Genomic DNA, 10,708 nt, shown 5'->3' with positions numbered 1-10,708 from the left:
CAACATATTTGGGCCTGGTGTGGCTAAGGGGATATTCCTTAGCAAATCTTCTTCTGGTGCAAATATCAGCTACCCCTATCCCCTGTCTCTGGACGGTAGTACATGCCAATCGGAGCGTGTGTTCGCCACTACGACTAGTCTGCCGCACTTCCGGCCAGATCGCCGGATATCCGCTGAGTGACCCTTTCAAGTCCTTTTTGATCCTAAAGTGGAATAGGTGCCGCTGTTGCTCGTGTTGAGTCCAGAGCCGCAGCGGGACATGGGGCTAGAGGACGAGCAAAGGATGCTGACCGGGTCCGGAGATCCCAAGGAGGTAAGACTCGCAGGCGACTCGACTTCCTTTCACAGCCCTGAGGCTCAGGACCTGACCCGCCAAAGCACGGGACCTTCTTGGCCCCCGTTTCCCACTAGAGTTTGCAGGGTCGGGAGAGCTGGTTCCCCGTACCTTTCCCCAGAGTTCGTTGGGTGACCTTGGGCAAGTAGATGACTAGGCTTTCTCTGGACTTCGGCTTTCCCATTCTGTGAATGTGATGAAGGTTTAATGAGAGCGAAAATGCTTTGTGGACTAAATTTTTGTAAAAATGTGGCCTGCTTAGTCTGTTTTTTAGCTGTTCAGAGCCTCTAGTTTGACGAATTTGGGGAGCAAGCTGCTGCCTCAGCTCGGGTCAGGGATCCTGGCATATCTTCTGTGGAGATTCCGGACATCAGGCCTTACACTAGTTTCTGTGAAAACGTGATTTAGTTTTCCTTGGGTGGAGGGAAGGGAAAAGTGTCTTTGGGGACAGTGTGGGGATGTGCGGTATAATTCTGTGATGAGAGAGGGAGCTCTTTCCCAGACTGAGAATGCCAATTTAATAATAATCATTTATTGGCTGCTTAGGATTCCAAGTGCTTTATATGTACTAATTCACTTAAGCCACACAATACTCCTGTGAGGTATTAGGTAGTCATAGTATTGCCATTTTACAGATGAGGAAACAAGCATAGAGAGGTTAAATATCTAATACGAGGACACACAGCTAATAAATCATGGAGCCAGGAATTGAACTCAAACAGCATGGTTCCAGACAAGGCTTAGCCACAGTGTTACATGGTTTTACAGAAGCCAGCTACTTTTGTTTGCCATCACATTTTCTATCTTTTGTTCTCTGGTCACTTTCCTGCAGTTGTTCTGGGCTTATAGGTTAAGAATAATTGGGAACTAGTTTATCCCATAATTTTTTCTAGTTTTATTTTCAGAAAAAGGACAAGAAAGAAATGGAGCCAGTCTCAGGAGGTTCAACTGGAAGTATACCAGAAAGTTCAGTAGGGCTCATCACAGCAGTAGATGAGAAAACAGAAAGTAAATAAGTAGTCAGTTTTAAAATGAAAAAATCTGAGGTTTGTTATGAAGAACCTATACATCTTGGAGATTGAATCTTTTTATTTAGTGTGACCTTGGTTTTTATCATTGATACGAAGTTTACCTGAAGTACTCCATATTCAGACTTGTATTTGGATTTGTTTTGTCAAAATATGCCATGATACTTTTGACACAAAATTATCAAAATGATCAATAAAATAATGAGTGTAGTAACACTGCTAATAGGGAAAGGATATAAAGGTCTTGCTTCTAGGATACTAATTTCTGGTTTCTAACTCAGGCAGAATGGGATTTTAGTTTTTTTGAATAACTGTTTTCAGGATGATTTTTTTTTTTTAAGAGCAAGGTTAAGAAATCTTTTTTAATGGAAAACTAGAATTGTACATCCTAAGTAATAACTTCACATTTAGAAGACGCCTTTGTTAACTTGAGGATAAATAGCCTGGATTACAGTGGAACCTGCCCTGTCCCTCACTCCCAGTTTTCATAAGCTTTGGTCCCTTCCCTGAAGATCATGGTAGAGAATGGGGCAGATTGTATGGAGTTTTGAAAACACAGTGAGGGATTGTTGAACTAGTTCTTTTTTTCTCTGTATATACCTTTCCCTTCCTGCAAACGTGGACATGTACATGCACCGGCGGGCAGATGCTTTACTTTTGACCGGTTGAGTTACTGATCAGGCTCTACTGTGCCACAGATTTAAGACTGTGCTTTTCCTCCCAAAGGGATTTTTTTTTTTTCCCACACCCCTTGGAGAAAAGAAACTGAGGTTGAAGTAATAGGTAGGGCCTGATGTTTTTAAGCTTGTGAGTGTTGTGTAGAGCTTTGGTGCACTTATATTGATAGTGTACTTAGAGTCCTGAAAGTTCAGCAAGCCAAAAAGCAGTGACTGAAATTATCTTTAGTTAAATTCTGGCTGAAGAAGAGTTTAGGTTTGGCTATTTTCGTATACCCAATTCAAATTCAGAACATAGGAAAAAATGTTAGCTTTCTACCTAACTTGGTTTGGGAATGTAAGGATTAAATTTAGCTATTTCTGCTTCTACTAGTATGCCTCAGAATTTAGAAGAAAATATATTTAAGTTGGGGACTTTCCTGTAGCTCAGATGGTAAAGAATCTGCCTGCAATGCAAGAGACCTGGGTTCAATCCCTGGGTCAGGAAAATACCCTGGAGAAGGAAATGGCAACCCACTCCAGTATTCTTGCCTGGAGAATTCCGTGGACAGAGGAGCCAGGCAGGCTGTAGTCCATGGGATCACAAAGAGTTGGACATGACTAAGCAGCTAACACACACACATATGCTGATTCCATATGAACAGTTGACAACTTGAATGATTGATTAATTTGGTTGCATTGGGTCTGAGTTGTTGCATGATGGGATATTCGTTGCATGTGGGTTCCAGAGCATGCAGGTGCAGTAGTTGCAGCAAGTGGGCATTAGTTGACCTTGAGCCATGTGGGATCTTAGTTCCTCAATCAGGGGTTGAACCTGGATCCCCTGCATTGCAATGTGTATTCTTAACCACTGGACCACCAGAGAAATCCCTGAATCTTTTTTTATTTCCATAATTAAAACATTTAATGAGCATAAATATATGACAGACATTATAGATACAGTTAGGTATTACATATAGCATAGTATTTCCAAAATCTATACATTAAAATTGATATGGCAGTTTTACTGACAGCTTGAATCTATATATCAGAAAATGTTTGATTAGTGCTTGTTATTACCAAACTGGGAGCCCCTTAAGGGTCTATTGTAATTAATCAAATCATTACAGATATAAAGTGCATAAACTTTTAGAGTGTTGTACACACTTAAGTTTGTTGCTAATGAACATGAGAGTGTGTGTCCTTGTTTAAATATACTCAGGACTTGTTTTAATCAGGTAGGGCAAGGTTACAAGCATGGAGACTTTTTTTAAAAATGTAAACTACTTTATAATTTATTTTAAAATTATTTAAATTGTATAACCTGTAAAGTTGTTTATATCAGTGACCCTGTCTAGAATGATATCTATTACCCTTCTTCAAAGCATAACCAAGATAAGACAACTGTTTTTGAATGAAGTTTATTACTATAGTTCCTGACTATATATAGTTATATATATAGCAACTGAACTGACTGACTATAGTTCCCAAGAGAAGAGGGCAGGCCATACCACCCAGGGCCACACGGGGAGGTGCCAGGACCAATCAGGAGCAGAAGAAAGGACTAGGTGAGGCAGGAAAGGCATGTTCTGGCAAGTTTTGTTGTTGTTCAGTCACTCAGTCGTGTCCGACTCTTTGCAGCCCCATGGACTACAGCATGCCAGGTTTCCTTGTTCTTCACCATCTTCCCAAGCTTGCTGAAACTCATGTCCATTGAGTTGGTGATGCCATCTTGTCCTCTGTCATCCCCTTCTCCTGCCTTCAGTCTTTCCCAGTATCTGGGTCTTTTCCAATGAGTCGCTTCTTCCCATCAGGTGCCCAAAGTATTGGAATGTTAGCTTCAGCATCAAACCTTCCAATGAATATTCAGGCTTGATTTCTTTTAGGATTGACTGGTTTGATCTCCTTGCGGTCCATTTCCTTGCAGTCCAAGGGACTCTCAAGAGTTTCTCCAATACCACAGTTCAAAAGCATCAGTTCTTTGGCTCTCAGCCTTTCTTATGGTCTAACTCTCACATCCATACATTACTGTTGGAAAAACTATAGCTTTGACTATACGGACCTTAGTCGGCAAAGTAAGGTCTCTGCTTTTTAATGTGCTGTCTAGGTTTGTCATAGCTTTTCTTCCAAAGAGCAAGCATCTTTTAATTTCATGGCTGCAGTCACCATCTTCAGTGATTTTGGAGCCCAGGAAAATAAAATCTGTCACTGTTTCCATTGTTTCCCCATCTATTTGCCATGAAGTGATGGGACTGGATGCCATGATCTTCTTTTTAGAATGTTGAGTTTTAAGCCAGCTTTCTCACTCTCCTCTTTCACTTTCATCAAGAGGCTTTTTAGTTCCTCTTCACTTTCTTTCATAAGGGTGGTGTCATCTGCATATCTGAGGTTATTGATATGTCTCCTGGCAGTCTTGATTCCAGCTTGTGCTTCATCCAGCCTGGCATTTCGCGTGGTGTACTTTGCATATAAGTTAAATAAGCAGGGTGACAATATACAGCCTTGACATACTGGCAAGTTTAAGACTGGATAATTTCTTAATAGGCTTTGGACTTTGGGCTGCTCCCTTTTTGTTTGGTACTTAGCCCTGATGTGATTAGTACAGGGGCAATAATTGATTTAGTGTAGGAAAGTTAGATAAAGGTAGATGGTAAGAAGGGTTTTGGATTGGTTTCTTTGAAATGTGTGCCCCTTGGCAAGTTGTTGGCCAACTCTAGAAATTAGGCAGCCCTGAGAGGGGCTGTCTCCAGGATTAGCAAGGCTCCTAAAGTGTCAAAACACCATAAAATACAGAAAATTTTAAAACATGATTAATATTGTCTATCCTCAGTAATTACAACATCAGTATGATTGCGAACATATATGTCATAAAATTGCTGCTGACATTAATTTTGTTTTCATTTTGTAGGAGGAAGAAGAGGAGGAGGAATTAGTGGTAAGAGCTGTCTCAGGTTTGGAACCATCTCAGTAAAAGAAAGTTTTGAGTTTCATGAAACTCTTAAGGGCATCTTAAGGATATGCAACACCTTGGAGAGAATGGGAGTGGAAAAATCCTTTAATATTCCTGTTCAGTGTTTGTGGCATGTGGGCCTGAGAAGCTGAGTCTTTTCAGGGTTTGGGGCTTCTACAATCATGGTATCAGAGAGCAGAGTAGCATCTTGAAGGCCTGGTACTCAACCATGTGCTCTTTGTGGTCTAATGAGTTCTAGAAGGAATCTTAGATGATCCTTCTCCATGTTAACATTGTCTTTCTAGCTGGTCAGCGGGGTGCATAGGCCGGTTGTCCAATGAGGGGAATTGAAATTCACAGACATTATATATCCCAAAATGCTGTGATAATAAACAATGCAGGCCTCCTCTAGATGTCCTTCAAGTTTGGCCAGGTTTCCTTTATCACCTTGTTTTTCAGATAGGACTGAGGCTTTCAGTGCATACTGGCAACCCTGGAAGGCAGGAATGTGAAACTTTCCCCTACTACTTAGCATCAGAATTAAATGGGAGACCCCATTCTGCTATTTCTGGCGGCAGTGTGGCTCTGCCAGCTGGCCTTCTGCACGGTAATTCAGAGGCAGCACCTTGGTTTGGTGGTTGTATTAAAGCATGTGGTTTGTGGGTCTCCTAAAATCCCCAATTTGTTTTTGTATGTGTGAGGGTGTGTGTTTCTCTCTCAGGATCCCCTAACGACAGTGAGAGAGCAATGCGAGCAGCTGGAGAAATGTGTAAAGGCTCGGGAGCGGCTAGAGCTCTGTGATGAGCGTGTATCCTCCAGGTCACAGACAGAGGAGGACTGCACAGAGGAGCTCTTTGACTTCTTGCATGCAAGGGACCACTGTGTAAGTCAGCCTAAAGTCCGGAAGGGGAAAGCTTATAGTGGCCAGGGAAGACTTGGTGATGACCACCTTTCTTTCCATCCTAGGGGCAGGACAGCGCTGAGCATTTTACATACATAATCTTACATAATCCTCTGATTCACTGAAGATAGATATTCCCATTTTACAGATAAAAAAAACTGAGGCTCAGAAAAGAGATGTGATGGTCCAGTTTACACTGCTAAGCAGTAGGGAAACTGGATACTGTATTTTAAGTACAAAAGGCTATTCTTTAATAGATATCCTCCAGTGTGTCTTATACATAATAGTTGGTACAAAAGTTTGTTTTTTAGTAAACTTATTTTTGAATCCCTTATATATATAACAGTAAGGTATTTTAATAAAGTACAGGGTAGGCAAAGTTTGATATGATTGTTTATGTTAAAACTGATGGGGTGGGCTAGTAAGCATATGAAAAGATGCCTAACACCACTAGCTCTCAGGGAAATGCAAATCAAAACCACAACGAGATACCCCTTCACACCTCAGGATGGCTATAGTAAAAAAATATGGGGAGAAATGGGTGAAGGGGGTCGATAAATAACTCCCCACAAAATAGTTAATGACCTCCACTATCATAATTTATGCTTCAGCTATCCCAGTTTAGGTATCTTAATTCTGTAATATACAGTGCAAACACACAAATGCCCATGCACACATATTCGTACACAGCTCCTATAAACACATTCTGACAGTTAAAGAAAATTTTGTTTGGCCATGCCATGCTGCACATTTTGCAGGGTTTCCTGACCAAGGATCGATCCTGTGCATGTTGCAGTAAAAGCATGGAATTCTAACTAACCACTGGACCCACCGCCAAGGAATTCCCTGGAATTTTTTTTTTATATAAGAACAAAAATCCAACTGAAGTCATACTGTCTCGAGATAAACATGTTTTCTTATATAAGCTAACATTTTTAAACAAAATGAAATCATAATAACATAACACATTTACATATAAAATATGAAGAAGCATTATATTCCTTTCCATTGATGTATATTCATATTTTATCCATCCTCTAGTTTATAATTATTCATACAGCTTTTTTTCAACATGATTTTAGTGGAAAGAGGGAAAATTTATATACAAAATACTTATATACAGCTCTCTATATCTTAAAAAATAAGTGTTGGTGATGTGGAAAAACTGGAAACCTCATATACACTGACTATGGGAATGTATATTGGTATAGCCTTATTGAAAGGTCTGGCAGTTCTTCAAAAAATTAAACTTAGAGTTAACATATGACGCAGCAATTCTACTCCTAGGTGTACACGCAAGACAAATGAAAACATCTCTACACAAATTTGTACACAAAGATTCATAGAAGCATTATTCATAACAGGCACAGTTGGAAACAATATAAATGTCCATCAGCTGATAAAACTTGATGTATCCATATAAAGGAATATTTGGCAATAAAAAGAAATAAGTACTTGACTCAAAAAATTAAACATGTCTGATGGTGGGATGGATAAACAAAATGTGGTATGTACATACAATGGAATATTATTGAGCCTTAAAATGGAAGGAAACTGACACATGCTACAGCACAGGTGAACCTTGAAAAATGCTAAGTGAAATCAAACACAAAAGAACAAATATTCCACTTATATGAGGAACCTAGAGTAGTCCAATTCATTGAGATAGAAAATTGAATGGTAGTTGCCATTATTTAATGGGTATAGAGTTTTAGTTTGGGAAAATGAAAAAGTTCTGGAGGTTGGTGGTTGTAGAACAATGTGAGTTACTTAAGGCTACACAAATGAATTAAAAATTCATTAAAAATTATTAAAATGGTGAATGTTATTTAAATACTTTTTGAGTCAAAACTGGGTTAAGATCTGGGAATGAGACAGGCGTGGTCCCCTTCACTGAGTTATAAGCCAGCACAGGAGACAGAAGTAGAATGGTTAGTAAACTGGTAAATCTCTTGGGTATAACCTCAGGATGGCCTTTACTGAACCTTCTGTTTAAAGTTGCTGTTCCTTCCCCCACCATTTTATTTTCCTCATAGCACTTAACACTACCAGAAGTTATACGTATGTTTCTCTCATTGTTCTCTTAAGTTCTATAGGACACAGATATTGTCTTGTTTACTATAGTGACTCAGCATCTAGAACGGTATCTGGCATATAGTAGATGTTTTATAAATATTTGTTGAATTAGTAAGCACTGTGATTGGGAGGCGTAAGTTTCTTTGGGAAAGACAGAAAGGACAGGAGCTTGTTAAAACCTAATTATGTAAATTTAGGTTTTAAAGGAAAATTAAAAGATGAAAAAAGTGGGAAAGAGATTCCCAGTTAAGAAGATTGTATTCCAGTAATTGAGGGGAGCTCACTAGGGGTCAAGAAGAGTGTGAGAAGGTTAGTGGTAAGGGAAGAGGCAGTGCTGCTCCAGGTTATGAAGAGCCTTGTAATTCACGACATTAAACATCCAGTTGATGACATCCTTTTCTTTCCCCCATCTAGGTGGCCCACAAACTGTTTAACAGCTTGAAATAAGTATGCAGATTTGTTCACCCCAGCCTTCATCACCTGGGCATTGGGATATTTCCTCATGGTCTTGAACATGCTGTTTATTTGTGTAACTAAGTTCATGTGAATCTCAAGGATTTTGGCTTAGGCAAGTAATTTGTTTAATTATCAGTGATTTCATCTTAATAAAGTCCAGTGATCAGCAGTCTTGCCTTTTTTTTTTATTTAAAAATTTTAAGCATGAGGATAGATAGAATAATAATTGACCCCCATGTACTCATTACCTAGCAATAATAAGGACTTTTAAAAATTTTACTTTGATGGCATTAGTAACACTAATTGCTTAATATCATTAAATACTCAGTTAATATGAAAGTTTCTTTTATCTCAGAAGTGTTTTGGGAATTCCCTTGGCAGTCCAGTGGTTAGGGCTCCGAGCTTCCCCTGCAGTTGGGCTCAGGTTCAGTGTCTGGTCGGGGAACTAAGATCCTACAAGCCATGCAGCATGGCCAAAAAAATAACAGCAAACAGTTTTTGGTCTCAGTGTCCAACAGATTGCTTTTCTTTAAAAATACTGTTTTTTATGGGAGAGTGGAGGGGGGAACTGGAGTCGAAACAGGGTGAGGAAAGAGGACCTGGCCAGGCAGTGCTGGCAGTGGGAGACTGGGTACATACATACAGGGGGAATTGATCCAGTAAGTAGATATATTGAAGACAATGAGAGCTAGCAGAGAATGGAGTTATGAACATAGAAGAGGATAAAACCAGAATGAAGCCTGCAGTGTTCTTATTGGTATGAACTAAATAAATACAAATTTCAATGTAAGTAAAGACAGATGCCAATGTGTGTACGTAGGGAATATATACATTCTTCACCTTGGCCCACAAAGAGGGCTTTATTATCCAAAGGATCCAGGGCTTCTTGGAGAAATGGGTGATTCCAAGCCTGGGGTGGGGAAAGTATAAGATAAACCTGAACATTTGATTCAGAGAGAAGGAAGTGCTCAAAGAATAATAGGGACATATCAAGAGTACATAAAAACCCCTAGCCAAATCTGGGACAACTTGAACATCAAAAACATGAAAGTACTGGATTATAACTCACTGAATAAAGCAGAAATCCATGAATCATACTAATTATATAAATAAGTGAATCAACCGAAAGCTTGGTAAGAAGGGGATATATATTAATTATTAAAGGAGAAAGGACACTGGAGAAGTCTAGCAGACAGCTTAAATGAAAGCTGACATCACCAGTAATGGAACAGATAAATGGTCCTCCTATAGGCAGCAATGAGAAGAACACAGCATCACAGAAATAGGTAAGATAAATCCAACCAGATAAATTGAGGAACATTCTATAAAATAGTACGTTGTACAAAATAATCCTTAACTTGTGTCAAGGGTGTGATAGTCAAGGAAAGGTTGCTGAACCATTTCACACAGGAGACTAGAGAGACAACACATGCAACATGTGACTCTAAACTGGATCCTTTTGTTGTTAAGGATATTACCAGGACAGTTAGTAAAACTTAAACGGAGTCTGAATTAGATGTCAGTGACTTAATCAGTGTTAAAGTTTGGAATTATTAAAAACATTGTAGTTAAGTTCCAAGCATGTGGAATAGAGGCCAACTTGTAGTCCTGTGAACCATCCATAAGCCTATGTCTAGAGTTAGAACTTGGCACATTTCCCCATAAAAACAGTAAATTATGATGAGGCTCCACAGTTATCACTAATAAGGTATGTTGCCTAAGGGATAGGAAAAAATGTTCCCTGTTCCAACTGGGGAGACAGGCTAGACAGCATTGTTCAATAGAGCAGTGTGCAGTGATGACAAAGTTCTCTTCTATATTGTCCAGTATGCTAATGTGACTGAGGCACTGAGTTTTAAATTTTATTTAATTATAATTAAGTTTGAATTAATTTATATTCAGTTGTCCTGTGTGGTTACCATGTTAGACAGCAGAGGACTAGAAGTTGCATCTGAGTGATAACTGAGGGAAGCAGGCCCTGGAAAATTGCCTTTATACTGCAGTCAACTGTTGCTTTGTAGAAAGGCACAACCAGTGTTGCCAGATCACTTGTTTTATGTGAAATCTCCCAGTTGTTAAATGTGAACAAACTTTAGCATTAGGCTAAATAAAACACACCTATGGGCTGGGGCTTTAGCTCACTAGTTCGCAACCTTTAGTTTGCACATGAGAAAGACCTATATGTAAATAGTCAGACACAGAAAGTGAGCCATGCCAGAAATGAGTGCTTTGTGCTTCAGAAGTAATCAGCAGACTGATATTCAATATAGCCTGCAAGACTGAGGCTTCACAGGCATACATGGCAAT

The 10,708-nt window shown here is 39.4% G+C and overlaps 1 protein-coding gene across 3 annotated transcripts; it reads left to right on the top strand.

Annotated features, from left to right (window-relative positions):
* The first annotated feature begins 193 nt into the window (after window positions 1-193).
* UQCRH (ubiquinol-cytochrome c reductase hinge protein) lies at window positions 194-8,570 on the top strand. Of its 3 annotated transcripts, XM_081488604.1 has the most exons (5): window positions 194-313; window positions 4,927-4,953; window positions 5,428-5,575; window positions 5,690-5,851; window positions 8,360-8,570. In XM_081488604.1, exons 3-5 carry the CDS (start codon window positions 5,513-5,515, stop codon window positions 8,390-8,392), a joined length of 258 nt encoding a protein of 85 aa, XP_081344730.1. In that variant the 5' UTR covers window positions 194-313; window positions 4,927-4,953; window positions 5,428-5,512; the 3' UTR covers window positions 8,393-8,570. The 3 variants fall into 3 exon arrangements, with proteins under 3 accessions (XP_081344730.1, XP_081344729.1, XP_081344731.1); XM_081488603.1 differs by lacking the exon at window positions 5,428-5,575; XM_081488605.1 differs by lacking the exons at window positions 4,927-4,953; window positions 5,428-5,575.
* The last annotated feature ends 2,138 nt before the right edge of the window (window positions 8,571-10,708 follow it).

Source organism: Giraffa tippelskirchi, chromosome 5 (assembly GCF_054371585.1).
Source record: "Giraffa tippelskirchi isolate mGirTip1 chromosome 5, T2T-mGirTip1v1.2.pri, whole genome shotgun sequence".
Taxonomy (NCBI): Eukaryota; Metazoa; Chordata; class Mammalia; order Artiodactyla; family Giraffidae; genus Giraffa; species Giraffa tippelskirchi.
Note: the sequence above shows the minus strand (reverse complement) of the source record. Positions and strands in the feature narration are given on the sequence as shown.

Coding starts and splice junctions, on each gene's coding strand:
- UQCRH (XM_081488603.1), top strand. CDS start 260: ATGGGGCTAGAGGACGAGCAAAGGATGCTGACCGGGTCCGGAGATCCC. Junction 314..4,926: donor GGTCCGGAGATCCCAAGGAG/GTAAGACTCGCA, acceptor TTCATTTTGTAG/GAGGAAGAAGAGGAGGAGGA. Junction 5,852..8,359: donor TGCATGCAAGGGACCACTGT/GTAAGTCAGCCT, acceptor TCCCCCATCTAG/GTGGCCCACAAACTGTTTAA.